The following is a 20,677-nucleotide window of genomic DNA, read 5'->3' as shown; positions in this document are numbered from 1 at the left end:
CACAACTGAACAAACCAAAATGACTATTTCAAACCAAACCAAACATCTAATGTAGGTAAATAACATAACATGTTTAAAACTAGGTAGTTAGCTTCCCTTACTTGATAGAAGCATAGACCACTCTATAGAAGATAAAGTAGTTTCACGTATAAAAGAACTCTATCTATATCTACAAACCACATAATCGTGATTAGAAAGTAGGTTTTTAACTCAAAGGGAATATTAATTTAGTCCATCTAATCAAACTAACAACTCTAAATTACCACCAAATAGATTTAATATATTACAAACCATATTTGTGTGAATTAAGTGACTAAATAAGTCTTAAATTATTCAAAACAGACTCCAAATCCCAAGTTTCCTCCCAAAACACATTCTTCTAAAATTTCACTTATCTAAATCCCAAATTAGACAAAAAAACCAAAGACTCCCCTAATTACTTCTTCAAAAGTTCACAACAATTTCTAACTAAGTATGATCTCAATCATAATCACTCAAGTGATAAAAAATAGATAACATTCAATTATTATAATGCTACATTGTTTTGTTGAACCGAAGCATTTTGCTACTGCATTGTTGCCAAAAAAATTCCATCACCGTAACCAAATTGGACACACTTGTTTTCAATATTAAAATAACATGGTCTTATTATTTAAATAATAAACTATTAAGACTTTATTTTCTTGGCTTTTATATTATTTTTTTAGCATTAAAATTGTACTAGAAATAAAACTTATCATATCTTATCAATTATAACATTAAAATGATTAGATATATTTGATTGTACATATATTATCCTTTGAAAAAAAAATGTGAAGGAGAAATTTAGAAAAACAAAATTGAGAATGATATATTTGTACAACAATATATACACGTATTTTTACTAATATAATTTAAGAGTGTGGTGGACATTATGCAATAATCTAATTTTTATTTGAATATTTAAAATTTTTAATTAAAAAAAAAGTGTTTGATTGGAAATGAATTAACGAATGGTGTGGTAGCTCTGTATTCAAACATTAATAATTTAAAAGTTATGGGTAGAGTATAGGCATGGCATACATGATATTCGAGAGTGGTCATTCTATTGCATTGCATCCACTTTCAAAGTCTTCTCGAAAGCAATTTTCATAGTGCTCCACTTTTTCTCTTTTCTCATAAACTCCATCTTCTGTGGTGCATATTATTCCATAATTATAATAAATGTGAGGATGAATATACATTTATCGTATTTATAATCTTTAAATACTTATTTACCTTAATCTAAATATAATATTATTTACTAATTTACTAATTATAAGTATATTAGTCTCTTCTAAATCGAGATATTAATTCATTTTATGTGGAGATGTTAATAACTAAAATAACAAAATTTGAAATTTATTTAAGAATAGGAGACTAAAATTTTACAACTAGTTACTTTCTCTTTATATACACATATATTGAAAATAATTAAATTGCTAAATATTATTTGAACATTTAAATTTAACAAATATTTTTTTATTTAATTTTGAAATTTTATTTTAAAAATAAAATTTATCTTAAAATTACTTTATTAAAATAAAAAAAAATACAAAATATTTTAACTATTTTATTCAAACAAAATATAAAGAAATAATTATATAACAATTCAAATATCATACTTTTTAATTTTTTATAACCATCAAAATTTCTTATCCAACCAAAAAAAAAAATATTAACTAAATTCAAACACGTGTGTGGGTGGTTGAGCCAGAAAAAATATTATTTTCCAACAACTCTTATTACGTGATGAACTTTACAAGAAAATGTTAAAAAAAAAAAGAGACAGACTTAAATTTCAGAAAAGATGCCAAAACAATATTTAAAGAAAGAAGGTATTCTTTTCCTTTTACTCTAAGGTCAAACCAGAAAAAGGTGTGACAACAATTTTTGACTGATAAGTAAGAAGCCAAACCTAGTTGACTTAAGAAAAATTATTTATTATGTTTGAAGTGTGAAAATGTTGACCTTTGACACTGAAATTATTGTTGGACCCAATCTATCAGTCTGGGTTGGGTCAGTCTTCTTCGAACATGACAAAATAACAAGGGCCCAATATTTCCATCCAGTCCTTTATCCCTTCTATAATTGCTCTAATAACCTTGCTTTATCATATTTTTTTTTTTCATATTATTCAATGCAAAACTTTGATTGATACGTAAAATCAATAATATATATATATATATACACACACACACACACCAATTTTTCTGATAAAAAACTGTAAAACTTTTATATATATTTTGTTGAAAATTACAAATTCTTCAATAACATATAACTATTTAAATCTCTTATGAATCCAAGAGATTTATTGAGGTAATTAGACAATTTTTAAATTAAATCTTCAATTTTTTTTCAGTACTTTTCTACTATTTTTCTATTCATTTTATTGACGTAAGACTTTCAAAAATATTTACTTTATATTTTATAAATCTATTATTTGTAAAATGAAAAGTACTAAACTATTTTTAGGTAAATGAGCATTTTGTACTATTCTTGTCTTTGATGCGATTAAATGTGGTTGATATCCCTGGCATGAGACAAATTCATGTGCAGGGTTGGCATTGGCAAAGGGTAAGCATATAAGGAAAGTTGTATCTAGATGATGAATGAGACCTAATAGAAAAGAAACAAAAATATTGGAAAGGACCATAGCTTTTAATTTCAGCTCACTTCTATAATCTTCACATTGTTTTTGACTCAAAGGGTCAATGTTGTCAATTAATGATGTCATGTTTTGGAACTTCAAATCACAAATTCTAATGTTGTAGATCAATATTGCCTACAAGATTTTAATGTTGTTCATGTTCGTCTAGGGTTCTAGGATTTGGATAGGATTGAAAACTTGAATGAGAAGATAAGGTGCGTGTCGGTTTGGTGTTTGTAGTATTGGATTTATGTTTTCAAAATGAAAATATGTAAATTATTTGAAGTTGTTTTAGCTTGTACATTATGAATTCGTGTTTAACTTTATTATAATACTACACAAACAACATAATTAGTTTACACGAAAGATTTAAGTTATACTTATGGAAAATTAACACTTTTTCTCTCTTTATCTGGTAATGGGTTTTGGTTGTTCAATCTGAAAATGTTTTTAGGAGGTTGAAATTTTAACATATTTTTTTTTATTAAAATAATGAACAAGTGATAAGCCTTTTTGAGACAACGAAAAAGGACAAAGAAAATGAGTTTGGACTTTCTTTGTTGTGATTGGAATGTTTTCTAACCGTTGAGAGTTTAAGACTTTTTCTATTAAAAAAAAAATATAAAATTGACAATCTTGTTTTAGATAATAAAAAAGAAAAGGTATGTCAAAAAGTAATTTCGATGTAGTTCATGGCGAGATTTCAAAGACATAGACTAAATTCAAAGTCGGAGAAAGCATTTAGTGTTAAAATCAACAAAGTGAAAAGCAACTTTTGACTATTCTTTCAAAAATTGAATATAATTTTCTATGCACTAATTGGTTAACACATACACTTAGAATTGTCAAAATGGGTCAAATCCGTGGGCTAATCTGGCCCACCACAGGATTAGGTCGAGTTGGATTTGAAAAAATTGTATTTTTTTAAGGTTAAAACCATTTAGGCGTTCCTATTTTCATAAGGTATTCCCAATTTGGTCCCCTTCTTTTCAACTTTCCCAATTGGGTTCTTATAAGTGCTAATTTCAAACAAATTAGCCACTGCCGTTAAAAATCGTTAAAGGTGTTAAAATTGTGTAGAGGTGGGTAGATGACATGGTTAAAATTCTCATTTTGAGGTGTTAAAATTGTGCAGAGGTGTTAAAATTGTGCAGAGGTGTTCAAATTTTTCCCATTCTCCTTTGCACAATTTTAACACCTCTGCACAATTTTAACACTTCAAAAGGAGAATTTTAACCACGTCATCTACTCACCTCTGCACAATTTTAACAGCGTTAACAATTTTTAACGACAGTGGCTAATTTGTTTCAAATTAACACTTATAAGGACTCAATTGGGAAGGTTTAAAAGAAGGGGACCAAATTGGGAATACCTTACAAAAATAGGGACGCCTAAACGGTTTTAACCATTTTTTTATGTGGGTCAGATTTCAACCTGTGGTGGACCAGGTTGGCCCACCAACCACCTACCTAATTTTATTTTATTAAAATTTAATTTTAATTTTATAAAAAAGTATTTATCATTTTTTTGCTTAAAAAAATTATTTAAGTTTTCTATTTTCAAAACTAATTAAACAGAAGAGTGAAATTTGTTTAGATTTGAATTATAGAAAGTTTATAATTTTTTTTATTTAAAAATTGTAATTAAGTGAATCAACTCGTTTATCTACCAATTCGTGATTGGTCGGGTCGGGTTCAAATTTTTCTGACTTGCTAATAAATGAATCAGGTTAAGTTGACTCACTAAGTGATCAACCCGTGATGAACCAGATCGGGTTGGGCCGAGTGACCCGTTTTGACAACACTACATGCAATGAAGAAAGTTTTAATTTTAAGAATGTTTATTTATTTTATATTGATCAATAATAATATAACTCTAAGTGAGATATTACACCATAAGTTAATTTTATCTAAAAAAACTTATTTTATATAATTTATTCTTCTTTTCAAATAATGTTTTAGAAAAGTTTATACAATCCACTTCAGTTTCATTGCAGTGTACCCATGAATTTCTTATAGAACTATGATGTATTTTTATGTGAAATAAAATTTACAATGATTGAATTTGTATCTCAAATTGGATTAGTGTGGTCTGCATCGAGTATTTTAAGAAAATAAATTAATTTCTTACACTTCCAGCAAGGGAACAACAAAATTTTCACATCCTCATTTCAGAATACTAAGTATAGAATGTAAGACGAAGAGTTAGAAATAATGGCTCAGTTTCAAAAGTTTGATAGTTTAAGTCTATTGGATGTCACATTATCTAGTCAATAACAACACAAAACGAGGTCAAGAAATGTGAAGGAAATTCACAAGCTAAACTTTTATTGTGAAGAGTAATTATAAATGAAATACCAAAAGAATACGCATCAAGCCATGAACTACTAGTGACGAGAGATAATACTTTTACAATTTCTCCCCATTTTATCTAATAATTTAAAGTACTATACAAAGTCTATTTCATCTAGTAGTTATTTTCTTTAATAATATATATTTGATAACTACTACATAAAATAGAATTTTAAATCCACATATTATTTTTGTGAAGTCCTTGAAAAATATTAGAAAGAAAGTTAAATATTGGTAATGAAAAAAAAAATTTCGCAATGTTGTGTAACTTTATGATTTTCTTTTAAATACTTAGACGCTCTACCTAATAAAAGATTATATCAAGAAATGCTTTTGTCGTGGTATTCAGAATGTACACTGCAAAGTTTATAAGAATTTCCTTTGATTAATAGTAATTGTTTAGCTTGAAAGGTTTTTGCGTTTAGAAATAAAAACTCAACTGCAGGTTTTGTAAGAGAAGCGTTTAGGCAAGAGAAGAAGTAATTGCACAAATATTTTTTATACCGGTTCACTCCAATTGAGTTACGTCTAGTCTTCTCTGCAGAAGGTTCCACTATAATCTTCACAAGATTATATTGAGTATTCACACTACTTCTGGTTTCCAAAGTCAGCAAGTAACCTCCTGTTACCCTAGACTTATATGAGTATTCTCATCACTCCTGGTCTCCACAGTCCGCAAATAACCACTTTGGAGAAGTATTTGCACCACTCCTGATACTAAGCAACCTTGCCTAGATTTTCTTTAACTAAACCGAGTTCAACAAGTGTTTTAATTCCCTTTAGAATTGCAATCAAAGATTGCTTACAATTCTTTTAGAATATTATTCTCGTAGAGAAGATGTAATTATAATACAATGCAGTTTAAACACTCGTAGATGTTTCTTTCTTTTCTCTTTCTCTCTTTCTTAAAAATAGTAAGCAATATAAAAATGAAGCTCGAGAGTATTTTTCTTCTTTTTTCTCTTCTTCTCTTTTTTTGCTTAGATGTATTCTTTTTCTTGATCTCTTTCTCTTCTTTTCTTTTAAGCGTTTCTCAAGATGAATATTTCGTTTTATGCTATCTTCTTGAATCTTCATTTGAAAGCTCTTGTATTTATAGGTTTTTGGATAAATGTCCATTAGACTAAGCTTTTAGCCTTGATTCTTATGCTTTCTCTTTCTTCATGTACATCAGTCGTTGGATAAAGTTAACTTGTCAAAGCATACATGTTTTTTCACTCCCTTGCTTGAAGTAGGTTGTACGTTCTTTTAGATATGGCTTCAAGTGAAGAATATTTTGTGAATATTTCTTTTGTCTCTAACGTCCACTTCTGATATTTTGATTTGAAGTTTTTGGATGCTTGTAGAATAGATTGTGCATGCAGCATATATGTCTTTTTCTTATCACTTTTGTTGTTTTTGAACATTGAGCATTTAATGTCATTTAATGCTTGCTCAGAATAACAAAGTGCTTTTTGATTTCCTACTGTTAAGGTATCGTTTGACAATTAAGCTTTTTTTTCCAAAGATACCTGTTTTGGTGGGGAATGTCTCCTAGTCCTCCTACAGACTTTTCTGCCTTAAACCGTCCGGTCCCCTACTTCTCTTGCCGAGTCCTCTACTAGTGGATGCTCACGTCCGTTGAATCCGGCCGGGTACCTACTAATGGCACTCCGACGCTCAAGTCAGTATTAATGATGGGATGAAAAGGTAGAGATAGAAAGAGAAAGTGAAGTAAATGTGCATTCAATGGAACCACCTACCTTTGACCCTGGACTCATATTTATAGTTTTCCTCATGGGCCAATGATTAACAAAACCTTAATCATGGCCCAATAGTAGGCCTGTTATAGTTAATCTGGTTTTACCTTAATCCTGAAAGCTTACCAAATTCTAATTTTCATCCTTTGCCGGGCGCGTTCGTCGCCCGTCATTACAGCTTTGGTGAGGAATCCGTTCAAACCGATATCGGATCAACTCCTTTATGCGAACGTCCGTCGCTAATCGTTGGTCATATTGGACGTTTGGACGGTCTGCCCGTACGTCGACTTGAGGTTTCAACGCCTTGGTCATACCAGACGTTTCGTCTCTCAGCATTTTTTCGAAGAACATTTTTCATGAGCATGGAGAATGCGGGGTTATCTTGTGACGATAAGACTCCATGTGGACTCTTCAAGGTTTTTCTCATAAACAGAGGTTGCACCCGGTCGCCGAGACCGGGCTTCACTATTGTTTTCCTTTGGGTTTCGTTGTACGCCGGCCGTCTTGATTCTCTTTGTGGTCGTCCGTCTCGCTCCTTACTGTACAATACCAAACATTGATCAAGGACTTCATTGTCTGATGAAGTAACAGTTTAGCTCATGGTATCGTTTAGGCAGAGTGAATGCTTTTGTTATTTTGCCTTTATAGACAAACAATATTTAGCTTTGTTTGGGTTTAAGTTTTAGTCTTTTAGTGTGGTTTGTCAATGACATCGTCTTGACATTGTTTTGTTTTCCCGAGAGCTAAACTGAATACCCTTTAGGTATGATAAGCTTTATGCTTTTAGCTTCAACTCTTTTAGACGCTTTTGACTTGATAGACGTTTAACATTGCGTCTAGGCGTTTGGCTTAACCGTTTTTCTGTTTCTTAAAATTCTAAGTGTTTTCCTAAGGTTTTCTGTGTTGGAAATTTCTGTACTAAATCTTTGTATTTTTATCCTATATGTTTTGAGGTTATTATTCCGTTTAATGTTATTTGGTTAAAATTCAAACATGAGAGCGCTTAAATACATAAATGATTTTGTCTTAACATTTTGAAGTCATTTTTAGATTGTGCAATTATTTTTTAAAAAAGAATTAACTTTTAATTTATGCAATATATAGACTTCTAGATCTCAAAATCATTCCCAATATTCTATTATGGATTGTTCAATTCAAAAATCATTTTTGCAGAAAAAAAAAATTTGAGGCGATTTTCAGTTTTTTTTTCTTTCATCCCATACATCTACAATGTCCTCCCAAGCTTTCGGGTAAGTCTTTCATAATAAGGAAAAGTAGGGATTTTAACATCTATGGATTGTAGAAAGAAAGCATGAGTAAAAAGAAGTTCCCACATTAAATTGTTTCATTGGTTCCAATCCTACAATCTGTCACGTGTTATTCCAAAATTTTGATTATATTATTTAAACATTAGAAAGATATGCACTCTTTACATAATTATGTAAGTCCATTTAACTTTGTTGTTTGTATTTCAGCATCTTGCAAATGCAAGATCAACAACGAGATCCACTTTTGGTATAAAACCTATGAACTCAACTAATGAGAAATTTTTTGAGGATAGAAGGATATAAACAATAACTTTTATATCTACATAAGATATTCTTAGTTTTATACAATTTATATTTTTGACTGAATATTAATCCTACATTTAAACACTTAGAGATTGTGAATATTAAATCTAACTAATTTTATAAAGTTGGTTTGTAAGATAAGATTTACATTTACTAAATTTATTTTATATGAGAAACACTTTTGAAACTTCAAATAAATTTAACAAAATTTGATTAAAATGATTAAATTCATGTATTTATAAAATTATGATATTAAATTGAATTAAAGTTTTAAAGATAAACTACTAAAAACATAAATTTAAAATTGCTAAAATTTGAAATAGTAAGAAATTAAATTGTTGGAAAATAAAAGTGTTTGAAAAATTAAAGACGAGAGAGGAAAAATCTACTTATATCTTTTCAAAGGAAAAGTTACTGATCCTATACAAAAAGTTTTATTTCTATTTACATTTTTATTTACTTTTTTTTTTTTTGTTATTCTCTTTCAACCTTTCTAGCTATTGGATGGTTTTCCATCACTTGTTTTGTGATAGTAAAACAAACACGTGTAGGAGTGATTTTACATATTTTATTCTCTAACTACCTACACCTCCATAATTTTTAAAATAACCACTCTTCTTTTCATGGTCCATTTCAAAGCTAACTTTTGGATTACCAATTTTGCGAATATTTTGAAACAAACTTTGTTGAATAAGGTTTCGAAAACATATGATGCTTTATGGGTTATCCAATCTAGAACATGTTTTTAGAACCATCAATCTGGAACACTACATACACATCCTGCTAAAGGAAGGTGGCTACCTTATCACTTTCTATATTTTCTTTTAATTTATATATATATATATATATATATATATATATATATATATATATATATATATATATATATATATATATAGAATGTATTCATTAAAACTCTTTCCAGAACATGTTTCATAAAATTTATTGGAAAGCTAGTACCGGAAATTCTACATCATAAAGCTTGTTTCATAATCTATTTCACGCATTTAAAAATTCCGTTTAAAAAATCTTATGCCAGAATTCTAGTTCTAGAAATCATATTCCAGGTATTTTAAAAGCCCGGTTTTGGAAATTTTCGGTAGCAGATAATCTGGAAGTTACTTTTAGAACAATAAAATATTCATGGGCTGGAAAAATTTGTATGGGCTGGACAAAGTAAAAGATTTCGGGTGTTTCACTCTACACCTCCAACCTTTCATTCTTTCATCCTGTATTTCTAAAAATTTCAATTTTAACCTTAATTAATATCATTTTAATTTTTTTCTTTCTTACTAAAATCATTATACACCTTTTAATAGATTTTAAAATTTATACAGATTTTAAAATCCTTTTCATAAATATCTAAATTTCATTTTTATATTTAAAATTTAATAATAATATAATATAATTTAAAATTTTAATATTATTTAATATACATTTATATCTTAATAATTATTAAAATATAATTTCCACTATTATAACAATTATATTAAAAGAAAAAATAAAAATAATTAAAATAAAATAGTAATAATGAAAATAAAAATAGAAAAAAAATAATATAAAATCTGATTTAATATATTTAAATATATTGAATTATATTAAAATATAATTATATTATAATAATAGCTATGTAAAAAATAAAATTTAAATAATTAAAATAAAAATTGTGACATCCCAAATATTATATGGACATACAATATAATAGGATTCCGCTATTATAGTATGAGAAAACAGTTAAGAGTATAAGAGATAATATTAAGGTTTACGGTCCTCCCAAAATATGGCTAGAATTTAAAATTTTAAGTTTACAAGTGCAAGAGTCTTTCAGAAAGACATAAAAAGCTAAACATCTACTACCTAAGACTGATCAGCAGCATCGGTCTCCTCCAACGTCTGTTCCAGGGAAGCCATGAATCGATATAATTACATTCCAATTCCTTCCCGATACCTCGGAACTGAATTGAATCCCAAATTGACGGGTTAGTGTGAGCTTATCCATGTGGTTATGCACCCTTCGAATAAGAATCTATTTTCTGAAAGATCCCAGCTTTGCGTTGGTGGGTCTTTGAGATCCTTTCGATGACCTATGTTGTGTTGAAGGGATATCTATATGAAAAGACAGTTCTATTTCTGTTCGATTAAAATTTTCTATTAGTATTAAATTCGTTTGAGTTAGTGATCTCGGCTTAGCTAGTCCTTTCTTTCGTGATCAACTGTTGGCGTTAGTCTTACATTTTGTCTCTGTGGACCGAGGAGAAAGGGAGCTCGGCAGCAAGAGGACATCCAAGTGGATGATCATCGTAAAGAGAAAAACACAACATACAAGACATAGACAAACAAGCAAGGGTAAGCTAGGTTGAAAAAGCATGCAAGATAAGTCCTAATATAACTAACATATACATATCAGTATGCACACAAGCAAACAAGTAAACATTTCATCAGATTCCACATTAAACAGGACTAACTATCATGTTATGACTTACTAGACTCGTCCATACTTAGAATGAATGTCGATCCGGGACGGGTTGTGCACTTGTGGTGGCCTCTACTGCTTTGCAAAGTCATTGCCAATGGGTTTCACCCTACCACACACAAGGTTAGTCCATTACTGAGCGATAGGCCTCCAGTGATAGCACCTACCCTAGGACCTCCCACTACTCTCACCACATGCGTCAATCCTCTTTAAGTGAGAATGAAAGACCATTAGAGTGTTGGGATAGCCCCCCATATGAAAGCCTCTTACATTCATTCTAAACACTAAAATGATCTCACCAAGAGATCTTAATATTATACTCAAGTTGCACCATATTCAACATTATCACCCTTGATTTCAATCGTAAACCACTTCAATTTAATCATATAATCTCATTCAATGCTATACTGGTTCATATATAATTCATACATCAATTATAAACCAAGAAAGGAGAAGAAAATAGTAAGACAGAGTAAAGGAATTCATTCAGCGCATAATATTCGCTAAGCTAAAAATACACAATAAAAATTCACTCATAATTTGCTTAGCTAGCTCTTCTCGCTAAGCTAAAAATACAGAATAAAAATTCACTCATAATTCGCTTAGCTAAATCTTCTCGCTAAGCAAATATTCCCTGACAGCAACCCCTTTTTCAATATGCAGCACTCTAAAACTGCATAATTTTGGTGAACTTTTAACACCCCTAAATCAAATTATATGTTGAATTAAACTTGTTTAGATGATTATAACCATTCCTAACATCATTCTCTAATGTTTAGACATTGCCATCAAATCTAAAAACTCAATTTCCTTCTCTTAGAAGCCTAAGTTCAATTCTACCATTTTTCACAGTTTTAGACTCTTGAAATGACTCAAATAAGTTCTAATTGACATGCTTACTCCATCCCTACTGCCCAGAACAACCTCCAACTCAATTTGCTAAATTTGACCATCTCACTTCCTCTCAATTACCCTTAAAACCAGTATTAACTCAACTAAACTAACAGCTTTTCTTCTAAAACAATTTTCATACATCCAAAATCATTTTCAGTAACACAAACAACATTCAACTAACACTTCATCAATATCAATAAATTTCATATTTCATTTTCCAACAGGACAAACAACCCTTTCTCCCACCAAGACCCACAATTTTACATACAAACAGCCACAACACAAAATAGATTTCTCCTAGGCATCAATTTCATGGTTCTAAGCATACCTTTAACTCATGCAGAATACAATTTACTAAAAATACAAAAGGCCCAACTTCCCTTACCTCAAGGACAAACTGCCTATCTCACGGAGTCACTTTACATCACCTTATACAACACGAGACTCAACAGAACCTACATATCACCATTTGGTGACGAAGAACAACTTTTTAGGGCTGGAATGAGACAAAGAATTTAAGGGTAACCACACCCTACACATGCAACTAGGAGAATCGCACAGACTAAACCTTAAAACATACGGATAATTTGGAGGAGACTACTTACCAGCTCGAATCGAAGATATAATCGGTGAAAAACGAAGCCCTCTTCATTGCGAACGTCTAGACACCATCTAAATGAAAATTAAACGGTTTATTAAGTAGAAATGGTAGAGAGAAGGATGAGAAGAGTATGAAGAAATGAGCCCTAGAGAGATAAACTGGTTACACTAATGAGCCAGGGTGTTTTATAAAAATATTTTATACTGGTCTGCGTTTTGATGTAGAAACCTGGTGTCATCAGTTAAAAACACGTGTCCACCCTTTTGTTTTTGAATTTATTTACCAGGTTCTCACAAAAATAGTAATAATAAAAAAATATTAATATAAAATTGGGTTTAATATATTTCCATATATTAAATTTAATTAAAGTATTAAATTAAATTAAATAATTATAAAATTTTAAATAGAAAACTAAATTATAAAAATTCGGATATCAAAATTCAAAATTCAAAATTAATTTAAAATTTTAATATTATTATAGTATTTTTATATTTTAATAATTATTAAAATATGATTTATATTTTTAAAATATTTTTATTAAAAATATTAAAATTAAATTAAAAGTATTAATAGTAAAAAGAAAACTAAATTTTGAAAAACTTTGGGAAATCAGAATCCGAAGTTAAAAATATTTCTTTATCGGATATGAATATCCGATAAAGTTAATTTTTAGAATATTGTATTTTACTTAAAGTTTAATAATTATTTAATTTAATTTAAAATTTTAATATTATTTATAATATTTTTATATTTTAATAATTATTACAATATAATTTTTATTTTCAGAATATTCTTATTAAAAATTAAAATAGAATAATTATAATAAAAGTATTAATAATAAAAGTAAAAAAATAAAAATAAAAATAATAATTTTGAATCAAATTTAGTATGTTTAAATATATTAAATTATATTAAAATACTAAATTAATTTAAATAATTATTATATTTTAAATAAAAAACAAAATTTGAAAAAAAATTGTTTATCTATCTAAATTAACATAACAAAGATTCAACACAAAGAAAAACCTAGTTAAGTTGTGACCGGACTCTCTTTAATCACTTTGTTGGAAGTCCCACATCGACTAGAGATAAGGCTAAATTATAATATATATATATATAAGTGGAGTGTAAATCTCACCATATAAGTCAGTTTTGAGGGGTTGAGTTAGACTTAAAGTCCATTTCTAATATGGTATCAAAGCCAAGTTTAAGCCTATCCTAGCGATATTTCTTATTTCTTGGGTATTTCTATTCCTTCTGCTATTGGACCACCCATTAATTCTACTCTCACGCTCGAGATGTCTATATCTCGACGTGAAGGGGGTGTGTTGGAAGTCCCACACTGACTAAATATAAGGCCAAATTATAATATATAAGTGAGGTGCAAACCTCACCATACAAACCGATTTTGTGGGGTTGAATTAGGTTTAAAGCCCACTTTTAATACACTTGAAGGGAAAAAGACAATAAAAAATGCTCTAAATAGATAAACACCTAAGATAAAAAGAAGAAATCTTTCTTAACTATATTTGTCCGAAAACAAACTATGAAAAAAAAAGGAAAAAGTTCTTTTAACAACATTTTTTTAACAACTTTTTGACAATATATACTGACAGCTTGTGATTGGATCGTTTTAAATATTTTTTAAACATAAATTTAAATAGACTAATAAAGTGATGACACGTGTCTCGTAGTAAAAAAGGTTGTCAAAAAGTATTATCAAAATATCATCTTCCAAAAAAAAATACTAACTTGATCGTCAAAATATCTTTACTACATTATTCGATATTGAAACTTCCCGAAGTAGACTACCAAAGCCGACAACCAGAAGAAACCATATTTTATTAATTATGTAGGATCTATATGACCTTAATACAATAATTTTATTTTTCTTTGATAATGAGAAACTTCAGTTCTAACATGCTTTCTTTATAAAAATGATAATTTCTAGGGTAATTTTGAATTTATGTTCCAAAAATATATACAGAAATTTGATTAATAAGGAAACTTTGAAATATATGGTATAGGTTTTAAGCAAAGAATTACTACGTTAGCCAGAACAAAAGCAAAGAATTACTACGTTAGCGAAAACAAAAGCAAAGAATTCGAAAAGTTGATGCTGAGGAAAGAATTTAGAAAACTTACAGAATATTTTGGAGGAAAACGAAATGAAAAAAAACAGAACCTTTCAATATTCTAATTGGAGATCTATAAAACCTTCATTTTTCTTCCAAAATTCCAATATCAGCACAATTCCAATTTCAGCATAATACAACCTAAACCCAGTCTCAAGCAGGTACTAATTAATATTATCAATTTGGTGATTTTATTTAGCTTCTTTATCTCTCTGATCATGTGCTGCTATACGTATTAGGATTATGCTTTGTTTAGATTATTTAAAAGGATTTTTAGAAGACAAAAATAAAGTATTTTTTTATAAGTTATAAAAAGAAATTTATGCATAAAAATGTTATTTCAGGTTGGTGACATTTTCCCTACTACCAGATATATCAAGTGCAAATGGTGAGAACTTTCAACTATTAAAAGAAAAATATTATTTAACACATTTAATTTTTTTACAATCATTTAATATTATTCTTTTTTATTTTTCATTTTTATTTAAAAAAATATTATAATTTTTTATTTTTATGATCATTTTATCTTTTATATTTTGTGTTAAATGAATATAAACATGTGTTACCATTATTCTTATTAAAAATTTAATGAATTACTTTACTTTTTTAAAGACAAATTTTTAAATACCAAAAAGGTGTATATATAATTATAGATAAATTTTTGTAATATTATTAAAGATAGGATATAACGAACTAACACACTATCCCATTTTTATTTTTAAAATTAAAAATTAAAATAAAATAATATAAACAAGTTAATACACAGACCAAAGAACTCGCTTTTAAAAGTAGTATTTCAGGTTATCTGGGCGGATGAAATTCTAATATTGCTACAAAAGTTTGGGTTCAATGAGGAGGCAGCACTCAACATAACGGTGAGAACTTGCAGTCTCTCTATATATGTAGATTTAAGTTTCAATCAAATAATGAATTTTAAAAAAATAATAATAATTCAATTAAAAATTACTTATAAAAATGCATCAGGAAAAGAAGAAGTTCTCAATAATTTGTAATAAAATCTACTTATTATTATCAATGCATTAAGAAACAGTTATTATATATTTACATGTTTTTATTCCTTATTTGTTTACATATACTTGGATGGTACAGCTGTTACATGAAAAACTTCTTCAAGCTAAAGAAGAGACGGTTGTAATAGAAAATCCAGAAGCAAAGCAATTACACTTTGAAAGCTTACCGAGTTTAAAGAATTATTCTTCTGGAGATATCAGTGAGTGGCCATCACTAAAGAAAGTGACTGTGAATCATTGTCCCAACATAAGAAAGTTTGGTTTGGGAAGAACAAAATCAGTAATCTTGAAAAACCAATCGTCTCTGGGAGATATTTTTGAATCATGGGTTAGTTCTTTCTGCAATATCTTGTAATACATTAAGGATTTAAGTTTATCTTCTATTTTGTAAAATTATTTTACATGCAAAATAGTAACAAGAGAAGAAATGATGTTTTACAGGATGATTGGTTTTCAACGATTGGTGAATATGAGATTGATGACACTGAGGAATTACATAAAAGAATGCATAACCTTCGACCTTTACATTTCACAAACATTGTAGTGTTTCGAGCAAAAAACTGTGATGAAATGTTGACTGAATTTATATATATTTTGATGAAGAGGTCAAAAAAGCTTCAAGTTATTGAAATTCAGTGTTGTAAAACATCAGGATATCTATTTGACCTTTTGGATCGTACTTTAATGGATAAAGAGTTTAAGTATTTGAGAGGAATAAAGGAATTAAAGCTAATAGAAGTATATCATATGTTTTTACTATGCAGTTGGTATGTTCCAGAATATTTTGACTTCAAAAGTCTGGAAATTGTACACCTCAAAAGTTGTCACTCTATAAAGTTTCTCTTCGATCCACAATCCTTTTCCACAAGGCTTTCAGAACTAAAGGAATTAAAGTTAGAAGCATGTGAGACTTTATTGCAAGTAGTTGAATACTCCGAATATTCTTTGTCCTTCCCAAGATTAAGTAAAGTGGAGCTAAAGTCTCTCTCAAAATTTAGGATGTTTTCTGAAAGGGATGATTTTTCAAGTTTGAAAACATTGATAATAGAAGAATGTCCTTGTCTAGAAGAGTTCACAATAAACCAAGCAATTTTAGTAGATTTCTCAGGTCCAAAGGATAAAACTTTACCTGAGTTGGATGAATTGAGATTAGATGGTTGTCACCTGTTGCTCTATGTAGCCTCTTTTAAGACACCGCCCGAGAAGATGAAATTGAAGAAACTCTTTGTGAGTAATTGCTATGCATTGAAAATGGTAATAATGGTGAAGGAAATACCTAACTCTATAGAGCTCCTTCCCCAATTAGATGAATTGATTTTGATTAATCTTCCTAATTTAACTCACATCATTGAAAAAGAATGTGTCAGGTTATATCAAAATCTACATACCCTACAAGTTGAGCGATGTGGGTTTCTTCATTGGTTGCCAATTCCTCTAACTTTAATAAATATGAAAATATTGGATTGTGATTCCTTGCATAAGACTGTGGTCATCAGAAAAGAAAAAGAAGAAAAAGAAGAAGTCATTTTTTCTCAATTCATTTTTTCTCAATTAAGAGAGGTTACTCTTCAAAATCTAAGAAACTTGTATACTGCATTTCCTTTTGGGTCAGAATTTCCATCCTTGGAAATACTGAAAATAACAAATTGTCCTTCTCTAATGACATTTGTTGAAGAACCCAAAGATTTGAAAGAACAAGCTATTTCAAGATGTTTCTTTCCAAATTCGGTACGTTCCAATTTTAAAGTACATATATATAATATTCATTATCATGGTGTGCATGCAATTTAAATTTTTTCTAATTTTTATATTTCTTGCATAAGACTGTGGTCATCGGAGAAGAGAAAGAAGAAAAAGAAAAAGTCATTTTTTCTCAATTAAGAGAGGTTACTCTTCAAAATCTAAGAAACTTGTATACTGCATTTCCTTCTGGCTCAGAATTTCCATCTTTGGAAATACTCAAAATTACAAATTGTCCTTCTTTAATGACATTTGTTGAAGAGTCCAATGAGTTGAAAGAGCATAAAGAACAAGCTATTTCAAGATATTTCTTTCCAAATTCGGTACGTTTCAATTTAAAGTTACATAAGTATAATATTCATTATCTTGATGTGCATGCAAATTAAAAATTTTCTACTTTTTATTAAGTTACATAGTTAGCTTAATAATTTTTTTTAGTATTCTATTTTTAGTACAATAAAAACATAATAGAATTTTTTAATTTTGTTAGTTTTGTATGGTCTTTGACATAAATAGATGAGATGGATATATTTGATATTTATAAATTGTCATGTGTTTTTATCAGGAAACATTAACATTGATATATATGTAATAAAATTTGTGAATTTAAAATACATTTGCGTAGAGTTGAGATAATAGATAGATTAATTGTATTTAGGTTAATTTTTTGATATATTTACTAAAGATTATTAATTACCTCAATCGTTAAGGTAGTTTAAACAAAACTAACAAAATATTTTTTAAAAAAAAAAATATTTTTACTTTTTTGTACTAAAAATGAGATGTATTAATATTTTTTTATAATAAACTCATTATTTATCCTATAATTTATTTACTTTTTGCATTGAAAATGGAATGAAAGTACAAAATGTATTAACTTGTAGGTAGTCATGGTTTTTAGTTTTATTTTACTTTGATTTGTTGTTTCCTATTTTTGAAATTTGAAACTGTTATTTATTCCTTACAGCTGTCTTTGGAAAAGTTGAAGGTGCTTCATATAATAGATCAAGATATTAAAGAGCTTTGGCACTATAGTTTGTCTTCTGAATCATTTTGTCAGATAGAAAATTTGACTTTAAGCAACAATAATAAATTGTTAAGTGTCATCTCTTCTAAAATGATCATAAGATTCAACAACATGAAAGATTTGACTTTAGACAAATGTGAATCATTGATTACAATATTCATTCTTGAAGATGATCATCCAATGCAAGAAATGCTTCCTCAACTGAGGAAAATATCATTGAGTAACCTAAATAGTTTGAAGTCTATATGGAACAAAGAACCTATTGTTCCATTCTTATCAAATTTGGTGTCACTTTTCATTGTCCATTGTGATAGTATTGAAAGTTTATTTTCACTTTCGTCCTTCAAATATCTTAAGAAACTCAAATTACTGAGGCTGTATAGTTGTAAAGAACTAAAGCAAGTGATCTCGAGTGATGAAGATGAAAATGTATCTATCACTTTTCCCCAAATGAAATGTCTAGTATTGAAGGATCTTCCAAAGTTGGTCAATTTCAGTCATTATCATGGAACTCTTAATTGGCCTAGTTTGCAAACTTTAAGGGTTAACAATGTTCCAAGTATGAAAATATTTTCAAGGGGCAACATCAACACACCATTGTTGACATCAATAGATATAACATTTATTAAGAAGCTTTGGATTAAAAATCTAAAGGAGACCATATCATTTATATACAACAATCCAGGTATGCAATTTTAAATTCATAAAAATTAAATAATTGTGATAGAATAATATACAACATGTTTACATATATATATATATATATATATATATATATATATATATATATATATATATATATATATATATTCTTTATTTTGGAAATGATATTTCTTAGAAAACATTTATTTTCATATTTTAAATTCACATATCAAATTCTCATACATTACTGTATTTATACATGCATGTGCTGATTAAGAATTAATTAAAGTGACTCAAATACAAAAAGAGGAACAACTTCTACAACAAAACAACAATGGATAAAAGAATAATTATTAATTTTTTGAGGTAATGTCCACTCTTTATCAGTTATATAAATCATGCTTTTAAAATAAATTATGTTATATATTCAACATTCATGAAGAAACATAATTTAATTTGTGATTTTTAGTATGTTTTTGGTAATATAGAAAGATTTTATATATATATATATATATATATATATATATATATATATATATATGAATCTATAATTAATAGTGTATTTAAAATAGTCGTAATTTAATTATTTAAATAACAAGTATAAATAAACATTTCATAAACGAGTTATTATTTTTAAATACGTCATATATTTAAGTCATATTTTTAGAGTTTTTTTTATCTTTTTTATAAGTTTTCTCACTTTTTGGTTATCATTTTGGAGAATCGTAGGATTAATCTTTGTGGCAAGTTCTACAAGATTAAGCAATCAATTTATCAATTTGGGTAAGTTAGTTTTTTGCCTCTTTTCTAAGTTCAATCGGTTCTTTTTTTGCATATGGGTCTATCTAGTCTACATGCATTTTTAAAGTCATTTATATGATCTTCTATTGATCAATGATTCTAATGACATACCCTTATCATGTTTGTGTTTTTCTTAGGGTAGATAAAACTTCCTATGTGTTTGAGGTTATTTTAGGATTTTGACTTGTTTAAGTTGTTACCAAAGCTTAAGGAAGCTAATTACAACTATTATAAATTCTAAACTAGTTCAATTTGACTAAATGTGTAATTGCATATGTGATTGTATGAGGAATTGTTAATTTTAATGAATATTTGTTGTTGAACTAGAGAATACACAATCTTAAGTTTAGATGTTTTAGGTTATATGATGAATTTTAGGAAATTGATGAATAGGATAATGAATGTGATGGCTTGAACTGACTTTCACTGTTAGACATCAAATTTTTATATTTATACTATGATTGAAGTATTATATTGGAACTTGATAGGTCTAAATTTGCAAAATAGCAAAATTCCGCTTTTTGCAATTATAGAAATTTATTGGATTAAGGGTTGCTTCATTGGGCGACACCAAAGTAAGAGAGCCTTCTAACTTTGTGATTGTTGGGCAATAATATTCTCACTGAGCTAAGGTAGGGAGTTCATTGACTTATCATTGAACGCTTTTGGACTTCGTTAGGTGAATTTTGGCATATAAATTTATAGGAGCTCCAATGGTGCTCTCATTAGGCGCATACTAAGCTTGTCGAGAGATTTATTACGAGAATTGTCCAGTGCTACTATCGTTGGGCAAGTTTTCCAGTCGCTAACCGAGTGGATGATCTTGCTAAGCAAGACTAAAAGAGTAATTCAATCATTTTCATGATAAATTGTTTTAGTGGATTTGAGTCGTATGAGAAGTATTGGTTGTATATAAGTTTATGGATGATATTGTATATGGTTGGAATATGATGAGATATGAATTGTGAGTATGATAGGATTTTCAAGGGAAAATTTTTTTGAAG

General features: G+C 28.4%; 1 protein-coding gene across 1 annotated transcript; it reads left to right on the top strand.

Annotated features, from left to right (window-relative positions):
- Positions 1-14,561: 14,561 nt before the first annotated feature.
- On the top strand, positions 14,562-16,863 carry LOC111242698. The gene is made up of 6 exons (XM_022787239.1): positions 14,562-14,593; positions 14,777-14,820; positions 15,233-15,307; positions 15,543-15,791; positions 15,905-16,717; positions 16,831-16,863. The coding sequence occupies exons 2-6, from the start codon at positions 14,818-14,820 to the stop codon at positions 16,861-16,863; spliced, it is 1,173 nt and encodes a 390-aa protein (XP_022642960.1). The 5' UTR covers positions 14,562-14,593; positions 14,777-14,817.
- Positions 16,864-20,677: the final 3,814 nt, after the last annotated feature.

The sequence above is a fragment of the Vigna radiata genome, chromosome 10 (assembly GCF_000741045.1).
Source record: "Vigna radiata var. radiata cultivar VC1973A chromosome 10, Vradiata_ver6, whole genome shotgun sequence".
NCBI lineage: Eukaryota > Viridiplantae > Streptophyta > Magnoliopsida > Fabales > Fabaceae > Vigna > Vigna radiata.
This window is presented reverse-complemented; position numbering and strand designations above follow the sequence as displayed.

Bases quoted from the DNA above. Each gene is read 5' to 3' on its own strand.
- LOC111242698 (XM_022787239.1), top strand. The intron at 15,308-15,542 runs GTGAGAACTTGC...TGGATGGTACAG, and splicing joins AGGCAGCACTCAACATAACG to CTGTTACATGAAAAACTTCT. The intron at 16,718-16,830 runs GTAATAATGGTG...AGAATGTGTCAG, and splicing joins ATTGCTATGCATTGAAAATG to GTTATATCAAAATCTACATA.